The 20056-nt window shown below is 66.9% G+C and overlaps 2 protein-coding genes across 11 annotated transcripts; both read left to right on the forward strand.

The window, feature by feature from the left end:
* The first annotated feature begins 9064 nt into the window (after positions 1-9064).
* XPNPEP2 (X-prolyl aminopeptidase 2) lies at positions 9065-14918 on the forward strand. Its single transcript, XM_058847579.1, has 21 exons — positions 9065-9279; positions 9942-10015; positions 10101-10211; positions 10291-10354; positions 10533-10637; positions 10763-10849; positions 10941-11087; positions 11195-11296; positions 11385-11466; positions 11817-12012; positions 12138-12227; positions 12331-12440; positions 12534-12611; positions 12691-12762; positions 12863-12923; positions 13079-13148; positions 13261-13365; positions 13675-13734; positions 13895-13971; positions 14105-14203; positions 14473-14918. Exons 1-21 carry the CDS (start codon positions 9234-9236, stop codon positions 14671-14673), a joined length of 2037 nt encoding a protein of 678 aa, XP_058703562.1. The 5' UTR covers positions 9065-9233; the 3' UTR covers positions 14674-14918.
* Positions 14919-15097: 179 nt separating this feature from the next.
* On the forward strand, positions 15098-19941 carry SASH3 (SAM and SH3 domain containing 3). 10 transcript variants are annotated; one of them, XM_058847572.1, is made up of 8 exons: positions 15099-15548; positions 17745-17837; positions 18074-18223; positions 18302-18449; positions 18522-18670; positions 18789-18995; positions 19195-19345; positions 19417-19740. In XM_058847572.1, the coding sequence occupies exons 1-8, from the start codon at positions 15495-15497 to the stop codon at positions 19602-19604; spliced, it is 1140 nt and encodes a 379-aa protein (XP_058703555.1). In that variant the 5' UTR covers positions 15099-15494; the 3' UTR covers positions 19605-19740. The 10 variants fall into 10 exon arrangements, with proteins under 10 accessions (XP_058703552.1, XP_058703555.1, XP_058703553.1 ...); XM_058847573.1 differs by having other exon boundaries at positions 15100-15548; positions 18299-18449; XM_058847570.1 differs by having other exon boundaries at positions 18299-18449; positions 19195-19941.
* Positions 19942-20056: the final 115 nt, after the last annotated feature.

Raw genomic sequence — 20056 nt, forward strand, 5'->3', positions numbered from 1 at the left:
GGCCCAGCGGTGCTGCAATCCTGCGTGTCCTGCTGCAGGAAGCGGTGGCCGGTGTCATCTCCATCTGCTTCCTGCCGGCTCCTTGGGAGCAGGGCTGTGCCTGGGCAGCTGCTCCCGTGCTGTCACCGAGGTGACCAGCGCAAGGTGCCGGCATTGTTCCCGTGGCCACCGCATTCCTGCCACTGCCGGCGGAAATGCCGGAGCGAGAGCGAAGGCCTGATGCTCCCTCGGGATGGGACAAAGGCTGGGCCTGCCCATCCTCCTCCTCCTCACGAGGGCACAGGGATCCAAGTGGGGGACCCTGGGAGCTGTTGGGGTGCAGCTCTGGGGGTCTCACCCGTGCATCAGCCCACCGTGACCAGGGGCACTGGGGGATGCAGGTGGTGCCCAGGTGCTGGAGGAGCTGGTGGTGTCCCACAGCCACACTGCACATCCCTTGCCAGCCCTGTCTGGGCAGAGCTGTCCCTGTTCCCCCTGGGGACAGCCAGAGGTCCCCAAGGACCGCAGAGCTCCTGCTGCTCAGCCCTCTCGCAATGCCCCCTGCATCCCTGCTCAGCGCGCTGGGACCTGGCAGATCCCATCCTTATCCTGCCGGGACAGACCCTGCTTGTACAGCCAGGGCCAGGACTGCCCTGCACCGCTCTGCCCGTGTCCCCAGCAGTGCCCACTGTGCCCCAGCTCCGGTTGAGTACGGCTCTGGCACTGCCGTGGCACGCGAGGCGCAGGGAGCGTGGCCGAGCTCAGCAGCTCCCACCTGCCTGCGGGCAGCCGGCCAGGCCAGGAAGAGCCAGAGATTCCTTAGGTCTCCCGGCCCAAGAAGCCTCTTCCTCCTTCCAGGCTGGCCACAGCCCAACCAGGAGGTCCTCCCTGGCCTCCTCCTCCCAGGCTGGCACGGGAGGGCTGGGGTCAGGCCTCAGCTGTGCAGCCCCTGGCTGCAGCCCAAGCACTTGGGGCTGGGGGACATCCGTGGGACATCGCTGCCCTGCTGGCACGGCCACGGCAGCCGCTCCGGGGGTCTCAGGGGTGCAGGGACCTCACCCAATCTCTTGGGCAAGGTGCCTGCTGCCGCTGCTGGGGAGGCTGAGCACGGGCATTGAGGGCTGGTTTGGGGTGCAGGGGGAGAGTTCAAACCAGAAGCAGCAGCAGCAGCTCTGGTTGGAGCAGTGGCAGGGGAGGAACGATAACCTCCCAAACATCCCAGAGCTGGAGGCAGCTGGAGGGGGCTGTGACCAGGACACCATGTCCTGCCCCACCAGCCCTGGGAGGCTGCTGGCTCTGGAAAACTGGGCATGAGGGCCAGGACAGAGCTGGGCAGTGGGGATGGCAGGGTCTCTCAGGGCAGCTGGTGGTGGGGACATGGGGCAGCAGTGGCTCCAGGGTCCCGGCCGTGCCGGGACTCCCGTGCAGGGTCCCAGGGATGCCGGGGCTCCCGGGCGGGGTCCCAGCGGTGCCGGGGCTCCCGTGCAGGGTCCCAGGGACGCCGGGGCTCCCGGGCAGGGTCCCAGCCGTGCCGGGGGTCTCGGGCAGGGTCCCAGGGACGCCGGGGCTCCCGGGCAGGGTCCCAGCCGTGCCGGGGGTCTCGGGCAGGGTCCCAGGGATGCCGGGGCTCCCGGGCAGGGTCCCAGCCGTGCCGGGGGTCTCGGGCAGGGTCCCGGCCGTGCCGGGGCTCCCGGCCCGTGGCGGCGTGGCCGGAGCGCTGGCGTGGGGCCGGGCAGCGCATCCCTCCCGCTCCCGGCGGATGAGCTAATGGACGCCAGCTGGGTCCCGGCGCTTCCCCAGCCCCGCTCCCAGCCCGCAGCTGCAGCCCTTCCGCAGCCCCTTAACCCCCTCCCCGCCGGCACTGCCGACCCCTGCCCGCAGCCCCCCGCCCGGAGCGTCCCTCGGGGGCATCTCCCTGCAAACAGTGAGGGGCTTGGAGGCCTCGCATGGGCACCGCCTCTCGGCGTCCCAGCCGCGGCTGGGAGTGTCCTGTCCCGTGGGGTCCCATCCCTGTGCAGGGCTCAGCCCCTCCTCCCTGCCTGCGGGGTCCTACAGGGACCCTCAGTCCTGAGCTTTGGCCCCCTGCCCCCCACATGGGTCCTGCTCACAGCCACATGGGGTGGGGACACCAAGATGGGGGATGCAAGGATGGGGACAAGTAGGGGACGAATGCCAGGGTACGAGGGACAGAGACACCAGAAACGGGGATGCCGGGAATAGCAGTGACTGAACACAAGGGGCAGGGATGCCCTGGAGGAACAGCATCCCTGTGCCCTTCCAGCATTCCCTCCTCCATCTCGCAGCCTCTCTGACCTGTGTTTTCCCACCCTCCTTGCCAATGCCACAGGCTCAGCACATGGCTTCACTCTTTGCTGAGCACCTCCTGTGGCAGCAGTGGGCTGGGGAAGGGGCTGCTATGATCCCCAGTGCCTGCAGACAGCCCGAGGAGGGAGCAGGGGGACCTGAGATCCCTCCCCACCAGCAGGACAGGAACCCCTACCTGCCCTTCCAGAAATCAGCATTTACTGAGTTAATAATCATAACTCTTTATTATAAAGATGTATTTACATGGAACAAATCTTTACAGACACAGGAGACAATCAGCAGGGCCCAGCTCAGAGCCAGGGCCCCTCCTTTGGTGTAGGCAGAGCTTGACAGAGACCCCAGTGCCCCCTGTCCCTGCTGTCCCACGGCGTGAAGCAGAGGGGCCCAGGACCCCGCAGTGTCCTGGCTGGGGACCCCACCCCACCACGGTGGGGTCTGCCAGCGGGACAGGGAGGGCAGCTCACCCGGGGTGTGGGACGAGCACCATGGGAATAAATAGAGCCAGGACAAGCTGTGTGCTCCCCCCGGGCTGGGGCAGGGCCCCGAGGGGGCTCACAGACCCTAAGGAGAAGCTGCTCTGCCTGACAAAGTGCTTTGCGCAAGGCCTGTGGTCCCGGCGGGCCGATGCCCGAGCCGGCCCCGTGGCCACCAGGACAGAACATCGTGGCAACCCCGGCCCCTCTGCAGGCAGCCCCCATCCAGCCGGCCCTGCGGGGCAGCGAGGAGGGGCAGGATGCACCCACAGCGCCAGACACGGCACCGGGACCAGCAGGGAGGGCTCACAGGGGGGACCCCAGGCTCAGGGCCGGAGGATGAGCAGAGCGGGCGAGAGCTCGGCGGGAGCGCTGGAAGCCGTGACCGTGGAATGCGGCTGGCAGCCCTGCAACGAGAGCAAGCCCAAGTACTTATGAGTTCCCTCCTGGCACCGTCACACGTTTCCCTGCATCCCCCGTGCCCCGCAGCATCTCACCTGGCTCAGAACGGCATGGGGCCCTTGTGGGACAGCCGGGGCCGGGGCCGCCGGTACCTCCGCCAGCCCCCCGGCCGCTGGCCGGTCCCACGCCGTGCACCCCGCGGCCGCACCAGCCTTCGGCTGAGGCCACCCGGGGCATCCTTCCCGTCCGGCGCCTTCCCCAGCGGCCCTGAGGAGATCGGGAACAGCGTTAGCCACGTGTCTCCGAGGCAGGGCAGGGACGGCAGCGCCGTGGCCCCGGGCCGCCCGGTTTCCTGGATTGTCCCCAACAAGAGCCATCGCTGCCGAGTGTTTCCTGTGCGGGGCCACCTGTGCCAGGCATGGCCACCTCGTGCGGCCGCGGCCAGCAGCCTCACCGCGGGGCACGGGGCAGCTCAGCCTCCGCCTCCGGCTCCAGCCCTCCTTCAGCCGCCCCCTTCTCCGTGCCACCGGGACCCTCAGCCCTCCACATCCCCGTCGTGCCAGGTGCTGGTGCTCCCGGCGGTGGTCCCGTTCCCCCGGGGCCCTGGAGCCCCTGGCCGGGATGCTCTGGTCCCCGAGCACTGGTCCTGCTCCCCTGGCTGACGGCGGGGATGCTCCGGTGCCAGCTCCGGTGCCAGCTCCGGTCGGCAGCGGGGCCCGGGGCCGTTCCCCTCGTGGGTCCGGCTGCGGGACCCGCCGGTGCCCGGGGCTGTCACCGCTGCTCCGGTGGCTCCAGCTCTGCGCGGGGGCCGGAGGATTTTGGCTCCAAAGAAAGCGCTTTGTGTTTCCCCAGCCCAGCGAGAGCGGATCCCGGCGCTGCGGGCGGGGGTGCCGGTCCCCCCGCGCCCCCCAGCCCGCGGCCACCCCGCCTCGGTCCCCTCTCTGCTCGCTCCCTCCCCCGATCCCCCGCAGCCCGCGCGGGTTCCCGCGGGTGCTGGGCTCTCACCGGGGGCGGCCAGGACGAGCCCGAGCAGCAGCAGCAACAGCAGCAGCGGGGCCAGCAGCCGGCGCGGCGCGGCCATGGCGGGGGGCGGCGGGGGGCGGCGGGGGCGGCCGCCGGGGGAGCCGCATTTGTAGGCGGTGAGAGCCCAGCCCGGCCCCGCCGCCTCCCGTCATCTGGCCCCCGGGATGGGGGCGAAGCGTCCGCCCCCCGCCCTGCCCCGCCCCGCCGCCGGGACACCGCCGCGGCTTTCCCCGCTCCCCATCCCCTCCCGGCTCCTGCTCCGGGGGGATTCCCCACCCACAGCCCCCTCAGCGCGCCCCCACTGCGCTGAGACCACCCCGGCTTGTCCGGGGACCCCCATCCAGCCCCAATCTGGGACCCGCTCCCAGCCTAGCCCCGGCCTCTGTGCCCAGCCTGCTCCAGTGCTCCGGGACCCCCGGATGGGACCCCCGCACCCAGAATGGCCCCCAGGCCCTAACGCTGGCCTGGGACCCCTGCACAGCCTGGATCCGGCATGTCCCCTTCCACCCCGCTCCTGGGACCCCCTCCCAGCCTGATCCTCGGATTCTGGGACCCTCCACTTCACCCGGTTCACCCCTCCCGGTGCCCCCTCAAGCTGTGCTGACCCCCACCCGCGCTGCCCTCCAGCCCCACAGGCAGCCGCTGTCCGCAGAGGGGTCGGTGTGTGGTGAACTGCCTACAGCCCCCACTCGGGAGGGGAGGAGGGAGAGAAATCGGGAATGCCTTTGAGCCCAGGAGGAGGGGAGAAGTGGGAAAAGGGGTTAAGGTTTCGGGGTTTTTCTTATTAACCTGCTCTGATTTGATTGGTGATAAATATATTAAAGGGGAGATTTAGAACAGATTTTAGGAAGAAATTCTTGGCTGTGAGGAGGTGAGGCCCCGGCACAGGGTGCCCAGAGCAGCTGTGGCTGCCCCTGGATGCCTGGAAGTGTCCAAGGCCGGGCTGGACAGGGCTTGGAGCAACCTGGGATGATGGAAGGTGTCCCTGCCATGGCAGGAGCTTGGAACAGGACGGGTTTTAATGTCACTTCCAACCCAAACCATTCCATTATTCCATGATTTTATGAAATTCAATTAATTTTCCCAAACTGAGTCTGTTTTACCCATGCCTGCACCTGGTGGCATCCTGATCCTTATCTCCAGCTTTTCCTTGTATTTTCCCTCCCTGCTCAGTTGAGGAGGGAGCGATGGAGCAGCTTTGGGGGCTCAGGCCAGGGTGAGCCCTCACAAAGGTGGGTGACATCAGCCCTCAAAGAGGTGAATGACGACTGCACCCCGAGAGGATGTGGGGGCAAAGAGGGGCATATGGGGGGTTACCTGGGGTGTGGGTATATAGGAGGCTCTGGGAGGGGCTGTAGGGGGTCGGGGTGCATGGGGGGGCTGCAGGAGGGGCTGCTGACTGTACTGGGTTGGGGGGGCTCTAGGAGGGGCTGCAGGAGGGGCAGGGGGATGATCAGGGGCTGTAGCCGGTGTGTGGGCACCATGTCCCAGCCCCACACGTGTCTGTGGTACCACGGGAGGGGCAAATCCCCTGAACCTGTTCCAGCCCTGTTGGCTGAGGCCCCTCGCCCCAGCCAGGTTCTCCTGCAGCCCCCGCTTGTGGCGCAAGTGGGGTCAGCCCTCCCCGCCAGTGCCGCGCACCCCCAAAGCCATGGTGCTCCTCCAGGGGCACCGGGAGCTGCAGCCTCATCCCGGGAGGATCCCCAGGGCACCCCTGGGCAGGCATCCCTGGCACACCCTGCCTGCCAGGGCAGCCCAGGGATCCTGGAGCATCCCGGTGCCACCGAGGCACACCCTGGGCACACCCTGCCTGCCAGGACAGCCCAGGGATCCTGGCAGCATCCCGGTGCCACCGAGGCACACCCTGGGCACACCCTGCCTGCCAGGACAGCCCAGGGATCCTGGCAGCATCCCCGTGCCACCGAGCCTTCCGCATTCCTGCGCCCTCCCCGCGTCCTGTTTGCCGGGCGCGTCACCCCGGCCTGAGTCACCCCGCGGCCTCCGCAGGTGACGGAAGGCCAACAATAGCCCACAAAGGGAGGATGTCCCCCAAAGCCTTCCTCCGGCTCGTCTTCGAGGAAACCTCCCGCGGGAGGGACGGGCCCCACCGGACGCGCGGTGGCCGAGGAGCTCCGTCCTGTTGACGCTGGCTCGGAGCGACACGTGGCCCTGGATGTCCCCGGGGACCCCCGTGCCACCCCCGAGCTGCCCCTGAGGGTGAGGGCACTGCAAGGTGGAGCTCAAGGGGTGTTATAAACAGGAATCTAGGGAATAAAAAGGGATAAAGGGGCGGGGGACCCGCTGGGAGTGGGGTGCAGCCCCCGGCCCCAGGAGCCGGGCAGGGAGGACGAAGCACCATTAACGAACAGGGTGGCAGCAAAGTGCTCCTGAGTGTCCCCAGGGCACCGCACCGCATCCTTGGGAAACTGCCGAAACAATCACAGCAGCTCTGGTGTCCCTGTCCCACCTGTCCCTGACAGGGACCCCCCCGCCCCTTCCGGGGTTCCTCTCACAGCGGGGGGACCAGAGGTGGACAGTGGGACACAGGACAGGACAGTAGGATGTGGGACACGGGACACAGGACACAGGACAGTGGGACAGTGGGACACGGGACAGTGGGACACGGGACACAAGACACGGGACACAGGACAGGAGGATGCGGGACACGGGACATGGGACACGGGATACAGGACAGAGGGACACGGGACACAGGACAGGGGACACAAGACAGGGGACACAGGACACGGGACACAGGACAGTAGGATGTGGGACACGGGACACAAGACAGGGGACACAGGACACGGAACACGGGACACAGGACAGTAGGATGTGGGACAGGGGTCTGTGAGGCTCCACGGCACGGTCCTGGTGCCACCTCGTGGTGAGCGGGGTCCCCGTGCCACAGCTGGACATTCGGAGCGGTGTCACAGCAGGTGGAGTGGTGACACTGCTGGACAGGCATGGAAACACCGGACAGTGTGGGGACACAGCCGGACAGTCGAAACAGTGGCACAGCCGGACAGTTCAGTGGCACAGCCGGACAGTTCAGTGGCACAGGCAGACAGTTCAGTGGCACAGCAGGACAGTCGGAGCAGTGTCACAGCCGGACAGTTCAGTGTCACAGGCAGACAGTTGGAACAGTGTCACAGCTGGACAGTCAGAGCAGTGTCACAGGCGGACAGTTCAGTGTCACAGCCGGACAGTTCAGTGTCACAGGCAGACAGTTGGAACAGTGTCACAGCTGGACAGTCAGAGCAGTGTCACAGCTGGACAGTTCAGTGTCACAGCTGGACAGTCAGAGCAGTGTCACAGCTGGACACTTCAGTGGCACAGCCGGACAGTCAGAGCAGTGTCACAGCTGGACACTTCAGTGGCACAGCCGGACAGTCAGAGCAGTGTCACAGCTGGACAGTTCAGTGTCACAGCCAGACAGTCAGAGCAGTGTCACAGCTGGACAGTCAGAGCAGTGTCACAGCCAGACAGTTCAGTGTCACAGGCAGACAGTTGGAACAGTGTCACAGCCGGACAGTCAGAGCAGTGTCACAGCCGGACAGTTCAGTGTCACAGCCAGACAGTCAGAGCAGTGTCACAGCTGGACAGTCAGAGCAGTGTCACAGCTGGACAGTCAGAGCAGTGTCACAGCCAGACAGTTCAGTGTCACAGGCAGACAGTTGGAACAGTGTCACAGCCGGACAGTCAGAGCAGTGTCACAGCCGGACAGTTCAGTGTCACAGGCGGACAGTTCAGTGGCACAGCCGGACAGTCACTGCAGGGGTGTGCTAGCCCCTCTCTGCCCAACAGGCCGTGCAGTGCGGCTGGGACAAGGCAGCAGCTCAGAGGGTTCGTGGTCCCCACACAGCCCCAGCTTTGTCCGGCCCTGAGGTGCAGGACCCCGACCCAGGAGGAGGGGTCACATCCCAAAGGTCTCCATGGGCTGAGATGAGCAATGATCCCGCCGGGAGCGCTCGGGAAGCCTGGGCAGGCGGGGACGTGAGTCAGTGGGGACAAATGTTTTGGCAGGACCCATTGCAACAGATCAAGGCTGGGTGGTTTTAAATTAAAGAGGATTGGTGTGGATTAGATACAGGAAGGAAATTCTTCCCTGTGAGGGTGAGGAGGCCCTGGCACAGGGTGCCCAGAGAAGCTGTGCCTGCCCCTGGATCCCTGGAAGTGTCCAAGGCCGGGCTGGAAGGGGCTTGGAGCCACATGGGGTAGTGGAAGTTGTCCCTGCCCACGGCAGGGGGGCAGAACTAGAGGATCTCTGATGTTTTTTCCAGACCAAACCAGGACTCCATGACCTGTCCTGAGTGGGGACATTCATCCCTGGAGATCTGTGTCAGTGCCAGGGATGGACACCTCCAATGCCTGTGGAGCAGCTCTGCCCCTCTCACAGCCCTTCTCTCCACAACCAGAGTCATTAAAGGAGGAAGTACCTGAGCAATCAGAGTGACAGCCCGAGGTCAAGGCTCCTCGTGATGAAGATAAGGAGGTTTTAGTGAGGCAGATGCACAGAGGTGCGGAGCCGATGGGCCTGGCGGGACAAAGGGCGCATCCCAGCAGGATGGAGCCATGGAGCACAGGGCTGCTGGGCCCGGGCACTGGGCAGGGGCAGGTGCCAGCCTGCACTGCTCCATGTCCTGTGGAGGAGGAGGAGGGACGGCTTCGGGGGCTGACTGGCTTGGGGGGCATCCAGAGATGCCATGTCAGCTCTCACGGATCCGAAACACAGGGGTTCCCCAGGGAGCAAAGCCTTTCCCCGACCCCTCCATGGCCATCAGGTGGTGCCAGGCTCAGCTGGCACGCTCCCACTTCTGCTCCTGCAGGATCTTTGGACTTTGGGCTGATTTTGCCGTTCGCTTTTATTTAGCAGCAGAATTCACTTTTCAAAGAGACAACAAGCCCTGCTGCCCACGCCCTGTGTCTGCTGGGGCCTCGTCCCTCCCATTCCGCATTCCTCTGCCCCCGTGCAAAGGCACAGGAGGAGGGAGCGGTCACGCAGTGTCCCCTCGGTGTCCCCTGGCCAGGACAGCCATGTGTCCCCCGCTCTGGATCGCAGCCTGGGCGCTCCTGCTCCACGGTAGGACAGAGGGTGGGCGGGGCGCTGGGGTGGGACGGCACATCTGGGACCCCCAGGAACCAGATGTGGAGAACGTGGGATGTCCCAGCCGCAGCTCTGGGTGAAGCAGGGCTGGGTCCGCCCCGGGGTAGGAGCCAGACTGTGGATGGCCCCGGGGCAGGTGACAGGTAAGGAGAAGATCCCCAGGGTGCAGAGACCAGGTCCCCAAGGCCCCTCACGCTGAGGATGCGTTGTCCCAAGCTGTGTGCCCTTGGCCCAGAGTGAGAAGCCAGGTGCCAGCTGGTGATGGAGAGCCCAGGGAGTGGCGGTGGGACCCCAGCCAAGCAGCCCTGGGGAGAGGTCAGGTCCAGCTGGACACGGCCAGTCCCTTCCACAGGATGCCCCGGGCAGGTTCCTGCCAGCCCTCCGTGCTCCGTGCTGGGCACCAGCTGCTCCCCGTGGTGGTCCCACTGTACCACAGGCACCGGGAGATTTACCTCCTCTTGAACCAGGGCATTTTCATCCACTATTCCTGGGGCTAAAACTCCGGGATTTGCAAAAAGCCCCAGCGCTGGGCTAGCTGGTGTTCGGGGCTGGGGACGAGGGTCACAGCTGCCCGCTGCGAAGGGCCAGCAGGTCCCCAGGCTGCAGCCCGACGCTCCCGGCTGTCGCCGTGCCCACAGGCTGTGCTGCGGGGAGGGCACCGCCGGCTCCTTCCACCAGGAATGACATCCGGGATTGCTCCGCGGACCCACCGGTGAGCCCCGCCTTGCTGCCCCTCCCTGCTCCTGAGACCCCTGCGCGGGGTCCCCCCCGGTCCCAGCACGTCTCTGTGTCACCAGTACCTGCCACCGACGGCCACCAACACGACGGCTCGTCTGGCCGCGCTGCGGAGCCTCATGCGGACCCACGGCGCCCACGCCTACATCGTGCCCTCCACGGATGCCCACATGGTAAGGGTGGAGTGCCCCTCGCCCCCGGGGACCCGCTCCCTGCCCACGGCCACCTCTCACGGCTCCATCCCGGCTCCAGAGCGAGTACATCTCCGAGCGGGACGCCCGGCTGGGCTGGCTCACGGGTTTCACCGGCTCTGCAGGTGAGAGCATCCCCCGGAGCCCCGGCTCGCCGCTCGGGGGGCTGGTACCTGCCTGCCGCTCCTCATTGCTGGGCACCCACGTGCATGGCACGGTCCCACTCCCCGGGAGCCTCTGGGGGTCCCTGCCGGCTGCAGGCAGAGAGAAGGAGGTGACCCCGAGCCCCCACCCCTGTCCCAGGCACCGCTGTGGTGACACAGGACGCGGCTGCCCTGTGGACTGACAGCCGCTACTGGACCCAGGCGGAGCGGGAGCTGGACTGCAACTGGGAGCTGCAGAGGACATGTCAGTGGGGGCAGGATGGGGGGCTGCTGAGTCTCCCCGCTCCCAGGACCCCCCAGCCCCTCGGCTGGGCTCGGCGTGGGCCGGGACGGTGCAAACTGGCGGTGCCACCCAGCTCTGTCCTGCAGCCTCCGTCGAGTCCATCGCGATGTGGATCCTGAGTGCGGTTCCTGCCGAGGGGAACGTCGCTTTGGACCCCTTCCTGTTCTCCATCGGTAGGGCCGGCTGGTGCTGGGGGTCACCCCGCCCGCGGGAGGGCATCCCCTGGGTGCGGATTGACCAAACCTGCGGGCTGCTCACCCCCAGACACCTGGAACAGCTACAGCCGAGCCCTGCACGGCTCCGGCCGGACCCTGCTCCCCCTCGAGACCAACCTTGTGGATGAGGCGTGGGGTGACCAGAGACCCCTTCCCTCCTCCAGCGAGATCTACAGCCTGCCAGCAGAGTTCACAGGTCTGACACCAGACTCCCGCAGCCTCTGGGTGGGCGCTCGCCCCCAGCCCCCCCGGCTGGGCCCGCGGTGGGCCCGGCGCTGAGCCCCCCGCCCGCCCGGCTGGCAGGGAGCAGCTGGCAGAAGAAGGTGGCTGGGATCCGGCAGCGGATGGAGCAGCATGTGAGGCGCCCCACGGCCGTGCTGCTGTCGGGGCTGGAGGAGACGGCCTGTAGGTACCCCCGGGACCGCCAGGGACCGTGCGCTCCAGCCAGGGGCTGGGAGGGCAGCGGCAGCCGCAGAGGTCTCGTTCCTGGCAGGGCTCTTCAACCTCCGCGGAGATGACATCCCCTACAACCCCGTCTTCTACTCCTACACCCTCCTGACCAGCAGCACCATAAGGTGGGCAGCGCGTCCCTGTGGGCACGGAGGGGGCTCACCACCCACCCCCCTTCCACCTTTCCTTTCCCGAGCCGGCCCCCATGGGACCCTCTCTCAGCCCGGTCTCCCCTTACCCCCAGAGCCACCACATCCTCTGTGCCCAGCCCCGCTGACTGTCCCGAGCCACACGCCTTTCCCAATCCATCCCCCCGCTCCCAGCCCACTCCAGGGCCGGGCACACCCCCTTTCCTCACAGCCCGAGCTCCCAGCCCGGCATCCCCTCTGAGCGCCCCAGCTCGCTCCTCTCTGCCGGCTGGGGGTGCCGGGGGTGACCCCACAGCCGTGCCCGGCCCATGGCGCTCCCCCCGCAGCCTGTTCGTGGAGCAGCGGCGGCTCTCGGAGGCGGCTCGGGGCTCGCTGCTCTCGGGCTGCCCGGGGCCGCTGTGCGTGGAGCTGCGGGACTACGGGCAGGTGAGCGCCCACCTGCGCCGCTACGCCCAGGGCAACGTCACGGTGTGGCTGGGCACCGAGTACACCACGTACGGCCTCTACGGCATCATCCCCCAGGTGGGCACCGAGCCGGGGGCACCTGGCTCCTGCGGGCTCGGGCACGGCCCCGTGTCACCGCGTCGCGGCCGCCCCTGGGGCCTGAGGGGACGGGTGGCTGTGCCACCTCCTGCCTGCCCTCACAGGAGAAGCTGCTGGAGGAGAACTACTCGCCTGTCATGATGGCCAAGGCTGTGAAAAACGCCCACGAGCAGGAGATGCTGCGAGCTGCCCACGTAAGGGCTGTCCCCCCCCCCACAGTTCCCCCACAGAACGGGGGGGACACCAGAGGAAGCAGGGTGCTGACGCCTCCTCCCCGCTGCCACCGGGCACCCCCAGGTCCGGGACGCGGTGGCCGTCATCCAGTACCTGCTGTGGTTGGAGAAGAAGGTCCCGCAGGGGCAGGTGGACGAGTTTTCGGGGGCTCAGCACATCGATGCACTTCGCTGGTCAGTGCTGCCCCCAGGCCTGCCCTGCCCAGTGAAGGGCAGCCGGGGACCCCCAGCACCTCCCTCCCTCCCTCCCTCCCCGCTCCCTTCCAGGGCCCAGGAGCACAGCCACGGGCCCAGCTTCCAGTCCATCTCTGCCAGCGGGCTCAACGCAGCGCTGGCTCACTACAGGTACAGCTGGGGCAGCAGTGGGCAGGGGCCAGTGGGCAGTGGGCAGCTGGAAGAGGGCTCTGACCCCCCTCCCCTCCAGCCCCTCCAACGGGAGCAGCCGGATGCTGTCTGTGAGGGAGATGTACCTCTTTGACACCGGAGGGCAATACCTGTGCGTATTGAACAGAGATCCCCATCACTGCCCCACATCCTGGGGCCCCCAAAGCCAGCACTGGGGCTGCATCAGCCCCATTCATGTCCCCACCTTGCAGGGATGGGACAACAGACATCACTCGTACAGTGCACTGGGGCGAGCCCACCCCGCTCCAGAAGGTACCAACCCCTCCCATGGCAGCCATGATCCCCCTGCTCTGCCTAGGACACCCCTGAGATGCCCAGCACCCCCTGTGGCACTCGGTCTTGCCAGGGCTGGATGTGCAGGGGTGGCTGTCTGGCACCACCGCACTCAGCCCCGCCGTGCCCCGCAGGAAGCGTACACCCGTGTGCTGATGGGCAACATCGACCTCTCCCGCCTCGTCTTCCCATCCAACACAGCAGGTGGGTGCAGAGCCCAGTGCTGGCCCTGCACAGAACCCCTGGCACAGGGAGCAGGAGGGCACGGGGGGCCCCATAGGCTCCTTGGCCCCCATCCCACCCCTTCATTCCCCAGGGAGAACGGTGGAGTCCTTCGCCCGCCGGGCACTCTGGGACGTTGGACTCAACTACGGCCATGGGACCGGCCACGGCATCGGCAACTTCCTCTCAGTCCATGAGTGTAGGTGCCACCAGCGCTGGTGCTGGGCATTGGGCTGAGCAACAGGGACAGGGACGAGGACAGGAGCTCACTGAGGGCTTCTCATCACCCAGCAGAGCCTCTATAAGGGGCAGGGGAATCTCTACTTGCAACATCTTGTGGTCTTTGCCAGGGTGGCCCCGTGATCCTTGCTGAGGTGGTCCCGAGGTCCTTACTGGGATGATCCTTGTCCTTGTAGTGACCCTTGCCTTGGTGGCTCTGTGGTCCTTGCTGGGGTGTCCCTGCAGCTCGTGCCATCCCCTGAGCTCATCCCACCCCATGTCCCTGCAGGGCCCGTGGGTTTCCAGTCCAACAACGTGCCGCTGGAGGCCGGCATGTTCACCTCCATCGGTACGTGCCAGCACCCCCCTGGCACCTCGGGACAGCCGTGGGCACAGAGCCCAACCAGTGCCAGCTCTCAGCCCCACTCAGGGGCCAGACCCAGCCCCACTGGCTGGGCTGGGGGAGCCTCTGCGGCTGGGGGCTCACCAGGCATGTTCCCGACCCTCAGAGCCAGGGTATTACCAGGATGGCGAGTTCGGGATCCGCATTGAGGACGTCGCCGTCGTGGTGGAGGCACAGACTGAGGTAGGGCATGGGAGATGGGGTGACAGGGGTGGCAGGGGTGACAGGGTGACACCCCCTGGGGGCCTGCATCGAGTCAGGGGTGGGGACAATGCCAAGGGGGTGGGGGACACCCAATGACACCTGTCTGTGGCAGCACCAGAGTGAGGAGGAGCCTTTCCTGACCTTCGAGCTGGTGTCCCTGGTGCCCTATGACCGCAACCTCATCGACCTCAGCCTCCTGTCCCCAGAGCAGGTACGGGGACGTGCTCGGGGTGGGGCACAGAGCAGGGCTGCGAGGTCAGCACAGGGGCTTTGGGGGTGGGTGCAGCAAAAATCCAGGACCGTGGCATGAGGCTGGAGTGGGTAAATGAGAACAGAGCAAGGATGGATGCATGGCTGAAGAGTAGCGATGAGCTCTGCACGTGGGGCCAGTGCTCTGGTGTGGGGCAGATGGACGGGGAAGGCCAAAGGGGGAGCGGCATCCAGGCCACCCCCGCAGCTCCCCGTGGTGCGTCGCTGCAGATCCGGTACCTGAACTCGTACTACGAGAGGATCCGGGCGCACGTGGGGCCGGAGCTGCGGCGGCAGCGGCTGGAGGAGGAGCACGCCTGGCTGCAGGAGAGCACCGAGCCCTTCCCGGTGAGCAGCGCCGGCACCGCCGCCGCGGGCACGCTGGCCCTCACCTCGCTGCTCTCGGTGCTGCTCAGCGGGCTGGGGGCCTGACCCCGCACCCACGGCACCGCCATCCATCCCACCACGGGCGAGGTCTTCCCTCGCCCTCACTTCCTTTTTTCGGGGGTATTCCACTCGCTGGACTGTGATTAAACATGAGCAGGGCGGGCCCTGCTGTGCCCGATGTGCTGCCTCGTTCGGGCTGGTTCCCAGCCCCGCTCCTGTGACCCTGCCCATGCCACCCGCTCCAGCCCTGAGGAGACAGCGAGGAGATGGATTTGGGCGGACTGTAATTGTGGGGCAGAAATGGAGGATTTGGAGTGAGGAGATGCGGGGCAGCCAGCCCAGGCAGGGATGTCCCCGCGGGGACCAGCGGCGGGGTGACCATGAGCATGAGCATGAGCGGGGTGACGCCGAGCCGGGGGGACCTGCGGGTACAGGGGACATCCCAGAGCGAGCGTCACTCAGAGGGGTTTGGCCATCATCACACCCCAGCGGGATGAGCAGGCACAGGGGTGGGCACGACAGAGGGGCTGGGGACCGTCACCTTTTGCACGGGGGAACACACGAAGCCCAAGCGCACATGGGCGAGGGCAGCATCACCGAGGGGCGGCACGGCCCGGAGGTGTCAGGGCGCAGAGACCGTCCCCGCCCAGGGGCCCCGGGCAGGGCAGCAGCTCGGTGGAGGGTTTCCTTCCTCCTGCCCCAGCCCGAGCCTCGCCAGCCACCCCGAGCACGGCTGCAGCGCCTCTCATGTGACCGCCAGAGCTTCCTGTGCGCTCCGGGCTCGGCACCGGGGCTCGGTACGGACGGGCCGGGCCGGGCCGTGCTCGCCGCTGACGGACGCTGAGCCCTCGCCACCGGGCCGAGCCATGCTGCGCCGCAAGCCTTCCAACGCCGGCGACAAGGAGCCGCGACACAGGAAGGTGAGTGCTGGTGGCATCCAGGTGCCCTCGGCACCGCGAGTGTCCCGGCTCACCCAGAGCTGCCCCGGGTGCCGAGCGGCAGGGCCGGTGCCGGGGGACAGGCACGCTCTGCCATCAGTTCGTCTCTGCTGCCACTGTGACCTCGCCAGAGCGTGGTACCGGTGGTACCGGCGGTACCGGCCTTGTCCACCTCCCGCTCTGCCTTCCACCCTGCCGGGAGGTGCGGCTGGGATGCGCAGCTCCCGGGATCGAGGCGGGTGCCGGCTCCGGTGCCGCTGGAGCCCGCGGGGCTGTGCTGGGGGAGCCGTGGCCCCCTCCATGGCCTCCTGTCGTTTCCTGGGGGCCGTGGCTGCGGTGGCGCCTCTCTGAGCAGCATTCTTGCGCACCGAGGTGTTGCGGTCGGGCTGCAGCTCCATCACGTGCATCCTCCGCTTCCTCCGGCAGCACCGGGAGCCGCAGGAGCGCCAGCTGCCCGTGGCACGGCCGTGTGCCGCCCTGGGGCTCAAGTCTGGAGGCTGAAGTCACCAGTGGGGGCCAAAACCGGCTCCTCGTCCCCCGCCAGGTCTCGCACCAGCTGGCACTTCGGCTCTCGCCGAGCTTTGCTGGGCTGGCATCAGCATCAGCGGGTCACCTCGGGGAGCAGGGACAGTGCCTGGTGGCAGCGTCCTGCCCGTGACGGGCACACACCGTGCCATGGCAGCTCCTCCCTGCTGCCAGGATCCCGCAGCAAATCTGGGTGAAGTCCTGCACGGGGGTGGCCCATCCAGCCCGGCCAGTCCCAGTGGGCATCCCCTGCCCTCGCCCAGCCACAGCCACTCTCACTTCCCCCTCCTGCCCTGCTCCGGGAGAGCCCGGCCCCCCTGACTCACATCCCACTGCCAGGCTCTCCCTGGCTCCTCCAGCCCCGGGCAGTTCCATCTCAGAGCTGTTTTATCTCAGCAGTGAAGCCCTGCGGGGTTCAGTGGACCCAGATCTGGTGGATTTGGGGCACTGGGGTGGGAGCAGGGCAAAAGCCAGCATCTCCTCTGCACAGCTGCACCTGGAGCTGGCATAAAGCCACAGCGGGTGTGCAGCTGCGTGCCGCACCGAGAGCCAGCCCTCTGCACGGAAAGGCAAAACCGAGTGCCCAGGGATGCTGTGAGGAGGAGAATAAAGAGGGGACAGCACAGAGCCGGGCTGTGCAGGGCTGGGAAGGGCCTCAACCACCACGGGAGCTGCTTGAGAACGGAAACGCCTGTTTGTGGCGGTGGCAGAGCGAGCACCTCGCTGTGTGCTCCGAGGGCCTCAAGAGTGCTGCCGGTGGCAGCCGAGCTCACCGTGCCCCAGCGTGTGAGCTGGTGCTGCCATCCGGGCTTAGGGACACCTGGGACATGGGGGGGCTGTGCTGCCATCCGGGCTTAGGGACACCTGGGACATGGGGCTGTGCTGCCATCCGGGGTTAGGGACACCTGAGACATGGGGCTGTGCTGGCATCCGGGGTTAGGGACACCTGGGACATGGGGCTGTGCTGGCATCCGGGGTTAGGGACACCTGGGACATGGGGCTGTGCTGGCACCAAGGACATTCCCGGCAGGGAGGACCCTTCCATGTGAGACGGGCACCTGAGGCCATGCAGAGGAAGGAAGGAAGGCAGGCAGGGGGCACAGGAAAGACTCAACAGGGCAGGGACAGAGAGGTGCACCAGGACTGAGATCCAGAACCAGCTTTAATGGTTTAGGCATGGAGGTGGCACCAAGCCAGCTGGTGATGCTGGGGGTGTGCTCTCTGGGCTGTGGGGTGACACTCACAGGTGGAAAACACAGAGAACCTTCAGTCCTGCCCTGTGCTGAGAGATGCTGCAGCACTGCAGAGTCCTGTGTCCCCCCACGTCCTGGCCCACGTGCCAGGGTGGCATCACGGCACAGCCCTGGGCTGCTCCCAGCACGGCACTGCCAGGCTCCACACCAGAGCGTCCCTGCCCTGGGAATGCTGTGCCAAGCAGCTGCACGGGCACCAAGAGCTCCACATCCCAGTTCTGGGGAGTTCATGGCTCATGGCAGCTCCTGGAAGAGAGCAAAAAACTCTTTCCAGCCCTGGCATCACCCTGGGATGGGCAGAGCTGCCCAAAGGGCGGAGGGGAGCTGGGTCAGGGGATGAAGGAAGAAGCCCATCTCCCACCTTTCCCTCTCCCCCTCACACCTCTGCCCCTGCTCCCAGCTTTCTCTACAGCGTTCCAGCAGCTTCAAGGACTTCAGCAAGTCCAAGGTCAGCTCCCCCGTGTCAAGCGAGGAGTTCAACCTGGAGGAGAATGTGAGTTCCCAGCACCCCCGGGGCAGCAGCACCCCCTGACACATCCTGCTCCCCCGGGAACAGCCCATTTCAGGGCTGGTTTCCCAAAATTCCTGCTCTCACCAGGGGCCCACGTGTCACGGAGCAGCCCCAGGGTGCCAGCGCTGGTGGGATTTGGGATCTCACAGCCCTGTATGACCCTGCCGAGGCTTGCCCAGGGTGGGGGGCTCTGCCTTCACTCTCCATCCCTCTGGCAGATCCCTGAGGATGATCCCAGCAGTGGCAGTCCGGAGGAGGCCGTGCGGAGCAGCGGGACGAAGCTGGGAAGGAAGTGGCGGGCGGTCATTTCCCGCACCATGAACCGCAAGATGGGCAGGGCGGCTGTGAGAGCGCTGGCCGAGGGGAAGGTGAGCGGGGCTGGGGACACGGACAGGTGAGCGGGGACAGCTCCCCCTCCCTCGGCCTGAGCCCGGTACCCCCAGCAGGGAGAGGTGGAGGAGGAGGGGTCCCCGTGCCCCCTGTCCCCAGCCAGCAGTGTGGAGGAGCAGAGCCAGGACAAGGTGCCCCTGTCGTCCCTGGAGCAGGATGAGGAGGAGGATGGGCACCCAGCCCTTGGACGCCAGATGTCCAGCGGTGAGGCCGGCCCCCACGGGACAGTGGCCCCACGTCCCCAGCCGGGCACCCCTGACCCCCTCCTGTCTGCAGGCAGCGACATTGCCAGCCCTGGCGATGCCGGGGACAGCCGGCAGCTGGAGGAGGCCGTCCCAGCCTACACCGGCCCCTTCTGTGGCCGGGCCCGCGTCCACACCGACTTCACCCCCAGCCCCTATGACAAGGACTCCCTGAAGCTGCGGGTGAGCCACGGCCGCTGCGGCCCTGGGGAGGGAGGGAGGGACGCTGGGAACACCCTGAGCTGGGTCCCTGGCTGTCCCCAAGCCTGTGCCCACCACCATCCCGTGTCCCTTGGCCTAGAAAGGGGACATTATCGGCATCATCGAGAAGCCACCTGTGGGCACCTGGACCGGGCTGCTCAACAACAGGGTGGGCTCCTTCAAGTTCATCTACGTGGATGTGATCCCCGAGGAGACAGTCCCTGCCCGCAGGAGCCGGGGCTCCAGCCGGAACAAGCGCCTCAAGCCCAAGACCCTCCACGAGCTGCTGGAGCGCATCAACCTGCAGGTAAGGGACGGCCAGCACGGCACCGGGTGCCAGCAGTGGGACCAACCCCTCTCCACCGTCTGTGTGGGTCCTCCCACCAGGGACACAGAGGGGACACGTGGGGCATTTCTGGGCACTGTGGGGGCAGGTGCCCACCGTGGACCCCAGAGGCCAGCACGGGGGGTCAGGGGGAGCCACACAAGCCCCGCTCCACACACAGGAACACACCCCCACCCTCCTGCTGAACGGCTACCAGACCCTTGAGGACTTCAAGGAGCTGCGGGAGACCCACCTGAACGAGCTGCACATCACAGACCCCCAGCACCGCGCCAAGCTGCTGACAGCCGCCGAGCTGCTCCTGGACTATGACAGTAAGGGTCTGGGGGTGGGACAGCCCCGGCCGGGCACGGCAGCTCCACTAACGCCACGGTCCCTCTGCCAGCAGCCAGCGAGCCCGAGGATGGTGACACCTCCGACGCCCTGCCATCGCCCTCGGAGCCCAAAGGGGACATTCCCCGCGACTCCGGCTGCTTCGAGGGATCAGAGACGCTGGACGGCAGCCGGGAGGAGGCCGAGCTGGGGGGCCCCGAGGAGCAGCTGGGGGCTCTGTCCATGGCAGGATCCCCCTGAGACGCCGGCACTGCCGCTTCCCGCTCTGGCCCCAGCGGTGGGGCTGGACTGGAGGGGACGGCTGCTGGAGGGGACAGGGGAGTGCCCGTGGTGGCCCCCGGCTCGGGCCCTGCACCAGATCCAGGTGCTGGGTGGGCACGAGATGCCCCAGGATATTTTGTAACCTGGGGCAGGGACTCTGGGCACGCCGGGGCACCCTGCTCCCCACCGAGACACCGCAGGCATTGCCTGCCTTGCCTGCCTTGCCCAGGTTTGCCGGCAGGCTCAGGAAGGGAGCTGGGGATGGAAGCCGTGTCTGCAGGCACCTGAAGCCTGCCCACGACACTGTCACTTCTCAGCATGGACACACAGAAACCCTCCCGCACCTGCCGTGGGGGACAGCAAGATGCAAACGACACAGATGACACCCTGGAAGTGTGAGATGGAGTCCTGGGATCGCACAGGGCAGGGGG

Source organism: Poecile atricapillus, chromosome 12, assembly GCF_030490865.1.
Source record: "Poecile atricapillus isolate bPoeAtr1 chromosome 12, bPoeAtr1.hap1, whole genome shotgun sequence".
Lineage (NCBI taxonomy): Eukaryota > Metazoa > Chordata > Aves > Passeriformes > Paridae > Poecile > Poecile atricapillus.

What these genes read in the sequence shown, in the direction of transcription:
- XPNPEP2 (XM_058847579.1), top strand. Translation starts at nt 9,234, where the DNA reads ATGTGTCCCCCGCTCTGGATCGCAGCCTGGGCGCTCCTGCTCCACG. An exon ending in GCAGCGCTGGCTCACTACAG is followed by an intron (nt 12,612 to 12,690) that starts GTACAGCTGGGG and finishes CCTCCCCTCCAG; the next exon opens with CCCCTCCAACGGGAGCAGCC. An exon ending in GACACCGGAGGGCAATACCT is followed by an intron (nt 12,763 to 12,862) that starts GTGCGTATTGAA and finishes CCCACCTTGCAG; the next exon opens with GGATGGGACAACAGACATCA.
- SASH3 (XM_058847563.1), top strand. Translation starts at nt 17,381, where the DNA reads ATGCTGCAGCACTGCAGAGTCCTGTGTCCCCCCACGTCCTGGCCCACG. An exon ending in GAGCGCTGGCCGAGGGGAAG is followed by an intron (nt 18,224 to 18,298) that starts GTGAGCGGGGCT and finishes CGGTACCCCCAG; the next exon opens with CAGGGAGAGGTGGAGGAGGA. An exon ending in AGGACTCCCTGAAGCTGCGG is followed by an intron (nt 18,671 to 18,788) that starts GTGAGCCACGGC and finishes CCCTTGGCCTAG; the next exon opens with AAAGGGGACATTATCGGCAT.